The sequence below is a fragment of the Lampetra fluviatilis genome, chromosome 20 (assembly GCF_964198595.1).
Source record: "Lampetra fluviatilis chromosome 20, kcLamFluv1.1, whole genome shotgun sequence".
Taxonomy (NCBI): domain Eukaryota; kingdom Metazoa; phylum Chordata; class Hyperoartia; order Petromyzontiformes; family Petromyzontidae; genus Lampetra; species Lampetra fluviatilis.
This window is the reverse complement of record NC_136294.1, coordinates 5,156,115-5,173,157: the sequence shown is the minus strand read 5'-3', so window position 1 is coordinate 5,173,157 and position 17,043 is coordinate 5,156,115. Positions and strand designations below refer to the sequence as shown.

Sequence of the window (17,043 nt, the reverse complement as noted above, 5' to 3'; positions counted from 1 at the left end):
CCGATAAAATCGTCCCAGCTCGACATCAGAGCGTCGTTGTGTGTCTGTTGTTGTTGTTGTTGTGGCTGTTGTGGCTGTTGTTGTTGTTGTGGCTGTTGCTGTTGTTGCTATCTTGCCTGGGCCCATCTTCGGTCGGGCAGGGTCGGCGAGGCGCGGGCGTGCTTCAGCCTCGGTAATGCCCACTCGGCCCTGGGGAGCAACCGAGAGGCCGTGCGCTTCGTCACCAAGCACCTGGAGCTGTCGCGTGAGGTATGGCTCGCGCCACGCGGCGCACGGCCGCACGCCGCCTCGCGTGCGCTTCGCTATTCGCGTTCGCAGAATGTGGGAGCAGGTCTGGAAGCTGTCCGCGTGTTAATGGTCAGAGCGCCAGACTTGGGAGTCGCCCGTTGCATTTTGGATCTGCCCGGCGCAGCAGTTGAAGCAATGAGACACGTTTATTAAATGCCCGCCACCACCACCATCACCGCCACCGGCATCGCCTCTGTCCACCCAGCAGTATAAGTGTGATAAAGTGTGTGCACTCCCACCTGCGTCAAGACGCATGACCAGCGTGGACGAAGAGGCCAAAATAGCCTCTCAAGGGTCTAGAACTCCCCTCTCTCTTGGTCCCCTCTCTCTTGAGCGAGGAATTCGAGGGCAGGACCTTTACCGAAATGCGGCCAGACCTCAAGGTGCTCAAGACGCTGACGATTGGTCAAAGTGGCGCGCGCCTGTGACGACATTCTTCTCTAGCACGGCGTGTGAGGAGGTGCATCACAACCACCGACCTGCTGTGGATAAGAGGCAGATGAAGACATCTCAGAAGCAGGGCGCCGCGGTGGCTAGGAGATGTTAACTACCTCGCCTGGTCTACAGGAGGTCGTGGAATTGATTCCGACCCCGACGCCTGCTGAATATTTGGAGTTTGCGTGTTATCTCCCCGTGGTCGTGTGGATCTTTCTCTGGGTCCTCCGGTTTTTCCCTCCACATTTAGAATCAACATCGGTTCTTTGGCTGCTGTAAATTTCCGCGCGATAAGCCACTTCGTTGAGCCATCATTCGTGGCTCAGTGGGCCTTACCTGGTAAAAAAAAACAGGTGTAGGTGTAGTTCTGTAAATTTAGCTTCCAGAGGCTGTTTGCCAGAATAGTTCGAAGTTGTTTTCCTGCTTTCTGTGAAAGTTTTAAAATTGAAAATGTCTTCGTCCCATTACACGATGTCGATAAGTGCAAGTGAATATCATTGGGGGGTGGAGGGGTGGGTGGACATCATGAAATTCAGACTTTATTTTAAGATCGCCAGCAATGTCGAAATAAATAATGTACGTGTTGGTTGCATAACAATTGAGTCAATACGTGAGGCGCCGACCTGCATTAAAAAAAAAATGTGGTGTCGATAGGATTAGCACGGTTGGCGACGTATGGTGCGAAAGAAGTTCAACACTTACGGGATGCGGTGCTGCGCGCGAAGGTGTCAGACATACAGCACTGTGACTTTGTGGAGTTATACAGCGTCCCGAGTCTCAAACGCATCTCAAGATGCTGGACAGACACAGCTGGGCACGTTTTATCGAGAGACAGAGAGAGAAAGAAACAGTTCTAGGCAGAAGATAAAAGGAAGGTCTTGAGTCTGGACCTGAATAGGTGGTTTGCAGTTGGACAGCATGGATGGTTGGGGCAAGGAAGTTCCAGATAATGGGGGGCAGTGGAGGAGAATGAGCCACCTCCCACGTGTCCCCTGCATGCAGTTTGAGTGCCGTCTTTTCATTTGCGTAGCGCAGTGGTTCTTTAACCCCAGACCTCTCGCCTGATGGTCCAATTATTTCACAGCTTGCAAGGCGCTCTATGCAATCGTAGATCACGCACAGGCGCAAGCACTAACCAGTTGGATGTATCTTGTGATTGAAATAATAACTACTGACTTGCATAGGGTTTTGATTTTCACGCCATACAACAAATAGTATAATAGGTCTGTATGTGTGTAATTCGTGTGTATTTCCTTTTAAAGCAATTTATTTTTTAATGTGTGCATGTATGTTGAACTTCTTTCTCACTGTACGTAGCCAACCGTGCTAATCGGAGGTGCGGGGGAAGGACAGCAAGCTAAACACGCACACAAAAATACCCCATCAAAACACGCCCGTGGAATCTAGGCATGGCTTCGCGTGTGATATTTCGGTTCCAGTACGAATCGCAACGTGGAATACGTCCTCGTGAACCCCGCACGCAGTGTCGCAGGGCGGAAACGATGAAAGTTTGCGTGATGCGGAAACACAAACACCGCTTGTGTGTTACCGCCACTGCTGTCAACATTAACCCATCTCAGCCATGCCCTCCCACTAAGCCGAGCCGTAAAATTACAACCCACCACGGCGGCTGAACGCGGCGGTGACAATCGGCGCTTCCCCCTAAGTTTTGACAGAAGCGCCAGACGGTCGCACCCACCACCACCCCCCTCCCACACCGTCCTTGCAGATCGGTGACCGCAGTGGAGAGGCCACGGCTCGGGCCAATCTCGAGGAGCTGCACGGCATTCTGGCAATCAACAACAACAACAACGACGACCACAACGGCACGAAGCGCCCCAACGAGCTGCCCATCCGCGGGAACGAGTTCACGACGCAGGGTGAGACGCGTGTGGGATCGCAGCCCGTGGCACGGCCGACGAGCGCGCATGAAGTGCAACTGCACAGGGGCATCACGGGCTGGAGGGGAGAGGCCCCTCCGAGCATTTGCGCCACGGAGAGGAGGAGGGGCAATTGGACAGGGGGACCGCAGTTTCATTGCCTGCACGAGGGCTAATCCTAAGCGTGGCTAAGCCACCGTCTCACGCACAGACCACCCTATCCACTGCGCTTCTTCCCATGCAGATTTTTATTGTATTATATTCCAGTACATGCAGAGCGTAAAATCGTGGGCATAAATCTCAAAGCTGTGCTCCTGAGGTTAGAGGAGGATGGAGATTGGGCTCTCTGCACCATGCAGATTTTTAATCAAGTTCGTGATCATAAATGGTGTTGTTTTATTCATAACAAGGATGCATAATGATGTACAGCCTATCGCGAATCTAATGCAAGAACAAAGCCTCACTGTAGGTCAGTGTTCAGTGCGGCTTGGTGAATGGGAGCCCCAAAGGATATCACGAGCCGCGAATGATAGTCCTGACCGTGGAATCAAACTCAAGTTACCAAACTCAACTTCAAATCAAGATTCAAGTTACCAGGTGGCAGGCATTTCATGAATTTAAGTGCTTAATTTGAGAAATCTCTTCTTGCTTTCACGTGTAACAAGTGTGTCTCAACGTCCATTGCTCAGCAACACCTTGCAGATATTGTCTCCCGTTCGTGCGGCCAATTCAGGCAGGTGCTTAGAATTTGTCAACGCTTTACCGGCGTTCCATTGTTTTTCGTCGACTGTTTTTTTTGCGCCGTTTTTTGTCGTTGTTGTTGTTGTTGTTGCGCCTGCCATTGCTTACCGGGGGCTGCTGCGTGAATAAAAAAAAAACGTCGGGGGCTTTTTACACCGAGTGGCGGCGGTGGAAGGCGGGCAGGTCCCGTGCGGGCACGTGGGTCTCCCTCGGGATGCTCCGCTCCACTGTCGAGCGAAACACGGAGGAGGCAATTAGACGTTAATAGCCTCCCACGGGGCCTCGCTAAGCAGCCGGTGTTTAATTGGAATAAACTGGCTCCGAGTTATTCGATCACCGGCAAGCGCGAGGCGAACGATGCCTAAACCCCGCGGCCGCTTGCGGTGAACCCTTGTTGCGATTGTGCGAGTGAGATTGCGCTTATTTTTGCTGCGAATTCAAGCGGAAACTCGGGCCGGCTTTTCCTTCCCCCGCTGCCGGTGGCCGTGAGAGGAGTGGAACTCGCGAATCGGACGCGGTGAGTGTCGATGGCGATGCGTTCGCGCGGAGCTTTCACGTTTGCCTCTTTTTAGCGGAGCGAGCGCTCGTCGTGCCGAGGTGGGTGGAGGCCGGCTGTCTGAGCGGTGTGAGTGTATGGCTAGCTAGGTGTAAGACCATGAAACCTTACACCATGTCTGTTATGAAACGGATACCAGGTACACACCACATCAGGGAGAATGGTATGGCAACCGGACAACATTGAGTTTCATAAGCGTTCGAACGCTGGACGCGGACTTGTCATCATATCACTGTATATTGTCACCGTACAGACATTCACCTATTGCTTTTGTGTACTGTATGTATGTATGTTGAACTTCTTTCGCACCGTTCATAGCCAATCGTGCTAATCGGAGGTGCAGGGGAAGGAAAACAAACACAAAAAGTAGTTAAAAAAAAATAGTTTTCAATCGAGATGATTTAAAAGTGCATAGCCCCAGTGTCTTCCTAATATCGGAAGAGCATTCCAGACGGCCGCAGAAGTGCACCTGTAAGCGCGCAATTGCGGTAATCGTCTTTGTTCAATGGCCAGCCAGAAGCCGCTACGAGGATAACCGGAGTTCGCGTGATGGTTTATGCACCTATGTCAAATATGTCACATGTAAGGCTGCATGTCACATGTAAGGCGTTTGTCTATAGAGTTTATAATATGCGCAGAGTATATTAGCATGTCTACATATCATTGTCAACAAGGCAAACTGGGCAGTGCAGAAAAAATCCATTGTTGAACTGTAATTCTATGCTCCCACGTCTATGCTCACCCTTTTTAGTAACCCTCACTGGCCAGCGTGGTGAAATATGGTCAAATAACCCCCGTAGCTGACACGGCTTGGGGGAACCTTCATCCAGCAGTGGATTGACAATGGACTCAATATTTTAAATCACCCCATCTGTTGCGTGTACTACGGCAGTCGATGTTTAAACTGAGCAGATTCTCCTCGCTGTTGTCATCTGTGCCCAGGGGCGAGACCGAGAATCATCCATAGGCACAGCGTGGACAACATGGAGCTCATGAAGCTCACCATTGACAAGGTGAGCCCTCGAGATAATGTATGCTCATGTCAGCCGCGGTGGTGAAATGTTATCTCCCTCGCCTGGTATGCAGGACGTCGTGGATTCGATCTCGACTGTATGTTTGGAGTTTGCATGTTCTCCCCGTGGTCGCGCGGATTCTTCTCCGCGTCCTGCGGGTTTTCCCTCCACATTTAGAATCGTGCATTTAGAGTATTTGGCTTCTATAAATTTCCATGTAATAAAACACTTCGTTGAGCTATCATTTGTGGCCGGGTCGGTTCTGAATAAATAAACAATAGTTTAGTTAAAATACATTCTAGTTTTTAAATGTATATTCGAGTGCTTTATGTGGTTCCGTTTATTTTTCCTGCCACAAAAATCGAGTGGGTAGATATTTCTATTCGGCTCAGAGGTCAAAGTGCTGAGCAAGCACCACTGAGATTCTGAGTTAAAATCCAGGCAGCCACCTATGAACACATTCCTGCGGAGGGAGCTGGTAGGAACGTTGGGTTGCTCGGTCAATGGCCAGGGTCAACTGCGGCGTGGTGTATTCCACAAATATGGCCGACTGTGAGGGCGGGCACAAGCCGGCGTGAAACGTTGAGTTTTATAAGGGCACCAAGGGGTGACCAGCCCCTTCCCACCTAGCCCCACCCCTCCCACCCCCACCCCCCACCCAGCCCCACCCTCCCCACCCAGCCCCTCCCCACCCTCCCCACCCAGCCCCTCCCCACCCCGCCCCCTCCACCCAGCCCCACCCCTCCCATTTTTGGATGCACGACGGACGGACGGACGGACACAATAATCCCCTGTGGGCTGGTGGAACCAGGTGGTTCCTACCAGTATTAAACTGGATTCTCAAGTGTAGTGTTTCTTGACGGTCTCAAGCCAGTAACCAATAATTGCACTAAACAACCCATCACATTAAATTTGGTACTGCGCTTAATTTGCCTAAATTTCAGCTCTGAGAAATACAAATATTGATCACGTGTCAAATATTACTGGCGGCAAAGCGGGTGGGAAAGTGCTGGCCCCTTGTGTGTGGACCATCGGTCGCTTGAAGAGATCTCGGAGGTAGTTCTGTCATGTCCAGCTCCATGGGCTGTTCTTCAACACGAAAGATGTAACTGCTTTTCTAGAATTCGTACCGCTGGACGAAGGTGATCTCGATACCTCGTCTTGCCGATTGTATAATCAGCATAACATCATGGAAAAACATCAACACTTTGTTAAAAAGGAGTGGGTAGAGAAAAAAATAGATATGCCGTATTCCCTCTGGGGTTTCTGCATGAGCTCTGGAGTGTTTGGGGGACATCTCGACTCATTGAGTCTCCGTGCCTTGCTGTGTTAGGTGTGGGCTGTGGTGGTTCTGGCATGCACCCTCCCACATCTCACTCTTTGCGCTCGGCTTATCCCTGTGGTCCCATGGCGTGGCTGTAACTCAAATCAAAGAATAGAAAAATAATATCAAATAAAAAACATGTTTTTCTTATTCCACTGTAAATGTAAAAAAACATGATATTGCTCCGTTACATCAGAACTTGGCATAAGTGCATCATTCCACAGTTCTGAACTTATCGCTTTCACGAGCATCCCAGCTGAGACAGCAGACAGCTGCGAATTGGAGTTTTCCCTATGAACGTGCAAGTGGATTGTGATATGCGGCACCGTTCAGGGCTAAAAATCCTCACTTGTTCCATTCCTCCATTAAAACCCATGTCTTTCCCCGAGCCCATCATGCTTCTGCTACTCACTGCCCCCTCCCCTGGCTACGACCAGACGTACCCCAAACTCTATCACCAACCCTATCACTACCCCTACCCCTATCACTACCCCTACCCCTATCACTACCCCTATCACGACCCCTACCCCAACCTCTCCTTAACCTCACCTGCCTCTTTTCCTGTCACCATGACTACACCACCACTTTTAATAACAACCCCAGTCATTATTATCTCAACCATTATCACCACATGGCACACTTCCATAATCGCTGTAAATCGCCTTTGTTGTAAGGCGCCGTGTAAATCTCCACAAAAGTTTATTTTTGTTAATTTTTTTTTACTTTGTCTTCCCAGAGCCAGAACGGTGGTGACGAGGCACGGAGTCCAGGCCAGGGCCGCCCACCGCTCGTCAAACAACTCTCCGGCTGCTCCTTCCTCCCGTCGCGTCTCAAGGGCCGCAAGTACCGCGAGGGCATCACGACCGCCGAGCGGAGATCCACGGCCGCCGCCGCCGCAGCCGCCGCCGCCGCCGATACAGACGATGTCACGGTGCAACTTCCCAACATGGTGAGTCCAGAACGCGCGTGATTGACTGGTGCAGTCGATGCTCTCTCGCGGCTGGGTTGATGTCGTTTTTAAATCCTTTATATTAAGTTCACTTGCTTGCTTAGGACCGTGCAAATCTTTCGGTCGTTTTTTAACCCACGTCCCGTGATCCAATCGAGCTGACATTTTGCACACAGACTCGTTGTGCATGACAATTAATGTTCGTGAATTTTTTTTCCCAAAATTTTACACTTTTTAGGATAAAAATATTATATTTAATTACCAATTGCTTAATGGTGCAATGCAATCATCTGACCCATAGGTGACAGCCATCTCAAGCCAGAGGACGAGAGGACTCTAGCCGCCACGCATATAAAGTATTTATAGTGAAAAACTTTGTTTTTACGGGTTATACTTTTTGTTCTATATATCTTCTGCGCAGTTGTATCCCCATTTGGTGCTCCCGGCGTCGGGTCACTAAACAATGTATCAACTTGGCAGTGTAAGCCCCTCGTTGTTAGAGAACTGCCCACGGAAGCGGATAAGAGAGAAGCTACCTCTGACAATCCCTTCATGGACCACAATAGTAGGGGAGCAGCACTTTACCACACAATTCTAGATTTGAAATTTCGTGACTGCAAGGATTCATACTCTTAGGTTTTTTCGGTAAAGTCACGTAGGTAAAATAAACTTTACCAAACACTTTGCTACTGCGAGTAATGTCCATCGCGTGACAGTAAAACTGATATTTTGAATCATGACAGTTGAAATTTAGCCAAATTAAGTTTAAACCCAAATGTAATGCTACGGGTGTTTTCATGCGCTTGAGAACCAGGTTTACTCATTAGACTGCCTCCTGGATTCAAAACTGATATTTTAAGCATGAGAGTTGGAATTTAGCCAAATTAAGTTTAAACCCAAATGTAATGCCACGGGTGTTTTATGTGCTTGAGAACCAGGTTTACTCATTAGACTGCCTCCTGGATTCAAAACTGATATTTTTAAGCATGAGAGTTGGAATTTAGCCAAATTAAGTTTAAACCCAAATGTAATGCTACGGGTGTTTTTACGCGCTCGATAACCAGGTTTACTCATTAGAGCTGCCTCCTGGATTCACACCCAGGCACACGGTGATACCAGCTCAGCAGTCTGATGTGTGAGCCACCCCAGCCACCTCGTGCATTTTCATTTAGGCGTCTTGGCGCATGCCCTCTCATCCCGCACCTTTTGGTGGAGGGGGTGAGTCGAGTGCTCGGATCCATCGTGTGTGTGTGTGCGAGTGTTATCCGTGATATTATTTCCTTCTACGTGTGGCTACATTGGTTTCCTGCCACACACAAAATAATCTTTGAGTAATCGTTGACACATTCCAAGCCGGGAAAGTCCTAAACAAAATATGTAGAGACTGACTCAGTGAGGATTTTCTGGATAACAATGTACAGTGCGTTATTATCATTAGAATCGATCTCTCTGGGGGTCTGAGGCATGAACGACGAGATCTTGGATTTGATCTGTAAGAGTTTTGTGTGGTTAGATCGCGTAAACATAAATGTGTCGTTAAAGCTGCCGCCACCCGACACAGCCAATTAGTAAGGTTTGTAACGTGAGCTAAAACATGCTAATTCGTTACTGGCACAGGTGGGTTTAACGACAGATATATATTTACGCGATCTAACCAAAAAAAAACCTTTATAACGGATAATATTGGTCGCACAAACACACGTGTTAAACTGATTTGATCTGGGTTTGAATTCCTGGTTGTGTACACAGTTGATGGTCTCACCCCAATCGTTACCGTTTGATAATCTACCAACTGTAAAGGAAAATTATATTTGAACATCCACTTAATTTGGCCTAGCCCACCCTCTTGAGGGCCTTGTTCCAATATGTGATTACACAAGAGATAACACAACTGCGGTTTTTTATTTCATAAACTCAAGCATTCGTACTGGAAGTATATTGAGTGTGTACAATACGTGACACGAATTACCGTAACGATACCAAGCACAGTGAGGTGGCACGTTCGAGCCACTGATATAAAGTTGCGATAATTACACGCATTGTGCACCCAATACACATTTCACTTGGGGCCGGTTTCATCTGATTATTCCTTGCCAGGCTTAAGCCCGTCCTCGCGTTCCGCGTGTGAGTGAGCACAGCTTCAGGGACTTGTAATAATAATGTTATATTCTTTGGGTCTTTCGGTAAAGTCACGTAGATAGGTTCAAAGAAAATAACAAAAAAAAACTACGACGTTTCGATCACAACACAAGCGATCGAAAGTCGTAGTTATTTTTTCCTTTACCGAAAGACCCAAAGAATATGAATTACTGCAGCCACGAAAGCTTTAAGTCAATAAATAATAATGTTGTCTTTACGCCAGCGAGCGGCACCGCAGTGGCAACAACAAACAACAACAACAACAACACTCACCAGCGCGACTTTGTAAGCTGTCGCCAGGAAGGGAAATTACATTTGTTGTCACGATTCGCTGCCGATCCCACCTGTGGTGGTGGTGCCACGCTGCTTCCCACACCACCCACAGGGTCCGATTAAGATGTTGTAGGGCCTTGGGCTGCAGGTACTGTGAGGGCCCCCAGAAATATTTTCAAAGAGAAAACAAAGTTAAGGAAAAATAAAATTAATATTTTACAAGGCTCACAACAAATAAAATTCAGCATTCACAAATGAAACAACTTTTCACTTCATCTCTGGAGGCCTTCCAGCTGGCAAAGGCCCCTGGGCTTGCAGCCCCTAAAGCCCCGTGTCTTAATCCGGCCAAGAACCCCCCCCCCAAACCCAATGCTCCTCCGTGTTGATACTAAGAGGGAACGCCGTCACAGCATGCTTCGTGGGGTATATATTTGTGTCGTGCGCGCCTTCGTGGGCACCGCGGATCACAACGGCAGTGAGACTCTGCCACTCGCTCCGAGCGAAGTGAGAATGTGAGCGGGGAAGGGACGAGCGAGTTTAGTGGCGGGGCATGCAGCACGCAGCGAGTCTGAAGCGGAGGGCTTTCCGTGCGGATCGTGTTGTGTTGTATGCGCAGCACTGAATTTAATTCGCCGGTTGATTCGTGCGGACGAGAAGTATCGTTTTAGTCGTGAGGATGAGAAGTATTGCTCGGGTGGATGGTTGTATACAAATACGTCTGTTGAAAGGAAATATATTTTGAAAGTGTTGTTTTGTTTTACTCACAATTGCGTAGTGCGTTAATTGTGAATGTTCAAAATGGGATGTGTGTTCTCAGATAAGTCAATTCATTGCAATGTTATGTGAAAATGAAAGGATATATATTTCGTAAGTGTTAAATAAATCGTTATTTTTACTCACAATTGCGTTGTGAGTTAATTGTGAATATTAAAAATGGGACGAGTTCTCAGATAAGTCAATTCATTGCGATGTTACGTGAAAAGAAATGCGTAGAAATGATTGTGTGTACTTCAAAGACTTGGTTTGGCAATTCTTTTACATTGATCATTTTATACGTTCTCGGTATTAGCTCAAGTGGCTTCAGATTGATTCAGATTAAAATCGAGTTTCAGCATATCGTACACGGCCAGTGATTTTGGAATTTCCATGACGTGTCCTTTATCTCCTCAGGGCCGGGCTGTGATCTTTAAATGCCGGCTCGTGGATTGTGCGCGGAAAGCGGAGGTGCATTGTTTTTATCTGAACTCTGACCTTTCGTGAAATTTTCACTGCTGCGTAGATACCTTATCGTCCCGAGGTGGACGACGAAGCAGGGTCTTGCTGTGTTTGTACAAAACCTGATTTTTTTCAAGGCCGTAGCGACAAAGTTATTGTGACCGGCATTTTTAAATGTTACAGCTCTCGCCGTTGTTTCTTACAACTAAAAAAAAAAATCTTACAACTAAAAAAAACAAGTGTGCTGATAAATACGTACACTTTCAACTCGTCTGAATATCGTGTTGCCTCACATATTTAAGGTTTCAGTCAACTTGAAATTATTTTAAAGTAACATAAAATGTGCAGGAGTAATATTATTTCTGTGGCACAGATTGGTAGGTTATATTTTTTTCGATGCCTATGCGGTTACGATATCGCTTTAGTGGACGTTTCTTGCTGTTTAAATGGTTAACGATCCATTGATAGGACGTGTGGTTTTGATTGCAGATAACATCGGCATAGAATCAGTGAAAAACACGCGAGAAGTGATGGACAACAGCAGAACGAATGGAAATAGAGGCATGTTTTAAATCGGGGCTCCGGTTCTCTGCAGCTCTGCACGTGAAGTTTGTGGACGTTGAATGTTTCCCCGAATTATCGTTTCGGGGTGCATTGTCTCTGACAGCTGCTTGTGCTGATGCGTATCCACGTGTATCCATGCGCAGAGGATCAGCCCTGAACCGTCGTCGGACAGCGAAGGATTTTTCGAGCAGCTGAGTCGATCCCAGGCTGACCGCATGGACGACCAACGCTGTTCCTTCTTGTCCCCGGGAGACACTGCCTCTTCACTGACGGTGTCAGCCAACAGGAACTGTAAGGAGACAAGGACGCTGTCTTTACACACCGTTCGCTTGTCTCGTATTGGTTGCGTTCATTCTGGCCTTCATAGGTGCTGCTCGCTAACAGCACTGGCTCCAGCGGTCTGTTGACGCTATACGGGGGGATCTTTGTCCGTGCGCAGCCCGCCTTCCGTCGCCGCAGACGGAGGAGTTGCTGGACCTCATCATGCAGACGCAGGGCCGGAGGCTCGACGACCAGCGCGCCACGGGCTCCGACCTGCCCGGCCTCAATGTGGCTCAGTGCGGCGGAGCAGCGGCCACCGGCGGTGGCCTTGGGCAGCTGCTGGCCAACGGGGAGGTCCCGCAGCCCGACGACGACTTCTTCGACATGCTTGTCCGCTGCCAGGTCAGGTTGGGGTGGCGTGGGGGGCACAGCCGCACTTCTACAAGTTGGGGGTGCCCGCCGTTGCGAGCGGTTCCCGGTCGTTGTTGAGATGGGGATAGGTGAGCTTCACCACCCTCCCGCCCCCCCCACTTCGTCACGGATAAGAAGGGGGTTGCGCCGTTCTCTAATTATATAAAATCTACACAATGACAAAAATCGACAAAAAAAAATCTCATTTGATTTATCACCGTTTTTTTTGACGTCTTATACATTTTGTTGGTAACGGTGGATTCCTTTTTGCTTGCCGTGTGTTTCCAACGGTTCGCTCCCCCGCCGCTCGCCGCCGCGTGCCAGGGCTCGCGCCTGGACGACCAGCGCTGCGCCCCGCCACCCGAAGCCCCGCGCGGCCCCACGGTGCCCGACGAGGACTTCTTGAGCCTGATCCAGCGCACGCAGGCCAAGCGCCTGGACGAGCAGCGAGTGTCGCTGCCGCCCGGCCTGCGACGGCCCAACACCTCCTGAGGACGCACGGCACGCGCGCACGCACGCACTCACACCCCACCACCCCGTCGCTACTTGTCCATTACAGTATTTATTTTTCCACTTGCTGTGGTTATTTCAGGGCGAATGGGCACAGTGGCTGCGCGAATGCACCTCTGGGTCCGCGGTTTGCAGATTGAATTCCAGCCTCACCCCTCCTCCCGCGCCCCCCCCCCTCCCTTCACCTCCGACATGAAGCTGCAGGATCGTTAGTGCTCATGAGCGAGTGCAGATTCTGACCAGGTGAAGGTCCCATGTTGTTTGTTTATGAAGTGAGGCTGTTGTGTGTCATGGCCGCATTTTCCCCCCTTATTTTCTAAATTGTCAGACTGTTCTTTCATGAATGCTTGCCGAGGCTAAGTGTGCCTGTGTTCAGCCGGCACGATACCCTCTTGCCGCGTCGCACTCGACGGCAACGTTTGATGGCGGAGATTGCGATTGCATCTTACGTTAAATCTTCTGCTGCCGTTAATTGCGCTTGCTGGAAAATGTGCAGTCTGGTTTGGGACGGCTCATCGCTGACCGACCTTTTCCCTCCGGCTTTCCTTCGGGTTCGGCACAGGTGTGGGATGTCTGTTGCAGGGCGCACCTATTCGTGTGGGCAGTGGCGTTGTGTGGTTCACACAGGTCCCGGTGCAAGGAATTAAACGGGGTTCTTCTGTTCAATCCCCCCCCCCCCACTTGGCTCTGGGTCCCCTGTGAATTAGCACTCCCTGCGCAGCTTATGGGATGGTTAACCTAAGTTCCCCATTGTCCCACATTCCATCTCACGTGGGTTAGCAACTGCACTAAAGTAACATACCGTATTTAGGAGGACATTTAACAGGTTGTATCATAGGACCTCCTTTGCCAGTACCAAAATATACTAATATGGGTTTTCCCCTTTTTTCTGGCAACAAAACTGACACCTTTTTGCAAGGAATGCATAAATTATCAGAGTATTTTTTTTGTGTTTGCATTTGACTGCAAGTATTGTGGTTAAATTAAACATGATTCCTTGCAAAAGGTGTCAATTTTGTTGCCAGAAAAAAGGGGAAAAACCCTATTAGTATTGAACAGGTTGGCTGATGCAAGACTTTATTCTAAAATTAAACAGTTATTTGATGTAATAAAGTATCCAAGCTTTTAAAGGTACGTTGCCATTCTTCAAGATTGGTTCACACTATACACAATGCTTATTAAAAAAAACGTAATCTATTAAATTAAATAATCAAGGTATACAGTCCAGTATTTGTAATTGACTCTCTTGTGGTTTGGCAAAATGAGAGTCTACATTGTAACGGTTTTTGAAATAACCACATATGTAAGTTTATGCTAAGCCCTATCAAATCCCAAGATCAATGATAATGTGTCTATTAAATGAAAACGCAGTAAACGTATATATGTATACCCATAACGCTTGTGAAAAGAAATATTTTATCGTGTGATAACCGTTTAATCAACTGCCACTCTGAGTCGCATGGTAATCGACTGTGTGCTGGGTTATAGTTTGCAATTTTTAAGCTGCGTGCATTAGAAGTAAAATATTGTGAGCCTTTATGAAATTGTGCGCGCTATTGGCTTTAATCACATGGTCGCTGAAATCTCCTCTCTTCTACTTGAACCACCCTGCTGCATTATTGCCCAAAAATCAGGTTTGGTCTCCCCAATCCCCTTCTGTTTGTGGTGCTTAAATAAATGTTTACTAAGATAACTTGAGGGTTAACTGTCGCTCAGTGTGTTACAAGAATTGCCAATGCTTACTCTGCTAATCTTTCCTCTTGATACTTAAAGTATATATGATGAGTGGGCTACATATGATACGTAAGTTAACGTAACTTATTAGTGGTTTCAATGGATTTGGAATGTTGGCCGGAACACACAGATGTGCATTCAATTGCCGTTATCATGAGTTTAAAGTTTTGGATAAAGGAGTGCACAGGGTTGCTCTGAGACCGGGTTACTTTCCTTGAATTTTCCTTTGCAGTCGAGCTGTCTCGGGCATTTGCAATTTGTGTTTTATATTTTAGGGTTTGCATTAAGTCGTTAAGCTTACAGTTGCACAATTTTGCTTAACCGAACAAACATTCCGAATGAAAATAGCGAACAAATCTGTAACGGGCACATACATAGTGGGGGAAATGCAAAATTGTATCACATACGTATAGTATTGAATGTAATGTATATAATTGTTGACTGATTTGATGCGAATGCCGGTTGACAATGTATATATGCCGTACTCCTTAAGTAATTTTTGGGTAACACTGTAAATATTCCAGCTCGTTTGGTTTATGTGATGACCAAGTATGATTGTGTGGCACGTATTTGGAAGTGAATAAGACCTTCAATAAAGAAGTTTGCTTGTGAGTCATTCTGCTTGTAAGACAAAACATTATCCAGCTTTACGGGATAATAAATCGGGCGAAGTGATTTTATCAGAGCAATTATAACTTGAAAGTGGAAACGCACAGAATGTGTTTTCACAGAAGCTGATTTCTGGCACTGCAAGAGCTTAAGAGGCATGGTCAAAATATTTGTTTATCATAGTTTGTATTTTTTCACAATTCCAAATATTTTATCAGTGTCGTCTCATGAAAAGAAGAATCCACGAGGAGCTGTTGCAGAGCAATGTAATATTATAGAATGGAGAACGGCCCGTAGATGGGAAATCCACAAAACTGCCGTTGTCATTAAAACACTGTAGCTGTTTTTTTAAAATCAACACACCAGGGGGCGCAATGTTGATTTATTTCCTGGTGTGAGAAACATGTTGCATAAGAGTTTCATTTGGTGGTTTTAATGCTCCGAACCAGAATTTAGTCAAATTAGGTCAATGAAAAAATGTTCGGTTAAAACATGACAAAGTTTTCGAGTCGCAGACCTGATATTTTGCTAAATTAAGCGCACAACCAAATTTAATGTGATGGGGTTTTTTCTTCACTCATTTGTAATCAGGCTAAGACCTTGAACTCTAAACTAAATTTTCAACTAAACTACCAGATATTGCCCACTGAGCTATATATCTACTTTTCAGGAGCGACCTGGCCACAAATAATAGCTGAATGAAGTGGCTTGTCACGTGGAAATGTATTGCAGCCAAATAATCTAAACGCATGTTTCTAAATGTGGAGGGAAAACCGGAGGACCTGGAGAAAAATCCACGCGACCATGGGGAGAGAGGCACGCAAACTCCTAATATACAGGCGTCAGGGTCGGGATCAAACCCACGACCTCCTGCATACAGGGTGAGGCATTTAACATCTGGCCACCGTGGCGCCCCCTCACTACACTACACTTGAACCCAGGATCTGAGCAGAGCCAACTCACTGTTGTAACCCCTGCACCGGGCAACTTATAATTTGATATTTAAAAAAAAACTCCGTGCAGCCTTCTTTAAAAGCAGGGTTCGTCCATGAAACATGCAAAGCAGATTACGATGCCAAAAACAAGTTAACGAATAGCTGTGGCTTATCTTTGCGTATATGAACTTATTTTGACTGCACCAGCTAAGTAAGTTGCTGTCGGTAAGGAAGCTTGTTACCTGTCCTGTTTTTCCTAGAATCGTCCTCAGACCTAGTTTTCTTTGGACATCTCTAAGTCTTCCTGCGACATCAAAAGCCCCCGGTTTTGTCGGTTGTGTAATAATACAGCCAGAGCCGTCCATGGTGGGGGTGTGGGGCCCGAGGCAAATCCCACACCGTGTGGGTATTTGCAAACTGACACCATCACGTCGAAGCGCGGCCCGCCCCCCAGAGTGCAGGGCCCGGGGCAGTCTCCCCCATTCGCCGTACCCTAGCGACGGCTCTGAAAACAGCACTCAATACGACATAATCACACACAGCTCTCCCCTATTCGCGTATTGTCAGATCCTCTTATTCCCATGACATTCCCTGGCGGTTTTGTTGTTGTTGTACCTCGAAGGTGGCAACCCAAACCGCCGCTAGTATCACTGCATTCGTTATCAACAGTGGGCGTGCTAACATGAACACTGCAGAAATAGCTGCTTACAAGCTCCCGCTGCCAATAGATGTCATCTATTGAGCTGTGGTAGCGTGCACGCTATCCTGAGCTGTGGAGGCAAATTGTAGGCGGTCTAGAAGAGTTCTGCAACTCTCAATATCGCATCTGTAGCTCATTGGAACGTGGACACTCTGGTCCAGCGTTCTTCATTGCAAAGCCCCGTGGGCCCCTGGTGGCCACTGGTGGCCTTTAGTGCGGCCTCCGACAATAAACAACACGTGACAACACCCCATCATCATCATCGTGCTGCTGTAAAACCCCCAATAGTTTGAAATTTGTGGCGGCCCTCACACTGACGATGCCTCCTCCCCCCCCACCGTCTAAAATTCGTGAAAAACACTGCCTCGTTGTAAATGTTGTGGGTTTTCTCTCCAACACACCGGTGTGCTGTGCTAGGAACGAATTGGCATGTTCAGTGTACGTGACGAACCTGTGTCGGCTGGTGATCTCGTACAAAAATAACCCTGTATTTTACGTGGAGATGA

At 47.7% G+C, this 17,043-nt stretch overlaps 1 protein-coding gene across 4 annotated transcripts in view; it reads left to right on the top strand.

Annotated features, from left to right (window-relative positions):
- The window catches only part of LOC144937884 (G-protein-signaling modulator 2-like), a 59,179-nt gene extending 44,274 nt beyond the window's left edge, over positions 1–14,905 (top strand). For 3 of the 4 annotated variants that reach the window (XM_078865441.1, XM_078865439.1, XM_078865442.1), the window contains 7 exons: positions 141–249; positions 2,453–2,603; positions 4,843–4,913; positions 6,974–7,186; positions 11,521–11,668; positions 11,817–12,040; positions 12,374–14,905. In XM_078865441.1, coding sequence (XP_078721567.1) covers positions 141–249; positions 2,453–2,603; positions 4,843–4,913; positions 6,974–7,186; positions 11,521–11,668; positions 11,817–12,040; positions 12,374–12,541 — 1,084 coding nt within the window. In that variant the 3' untranslated portion in view covers positions 12,542–14,905. The remainder of the gene's footprint in view (positions 1–140; positions 250–2,452; positions 2,604–4,842; positions 4,914–6,973; positions 7,187–11,520; positions 11,669–11,816; positions 12,041–12,373) is intronic. The other variant, XM_078865440.1, reaches the window with a different exon arrangement.
- Positions 14,906–17,043: the final 2,138 nt, after the last annotated feature.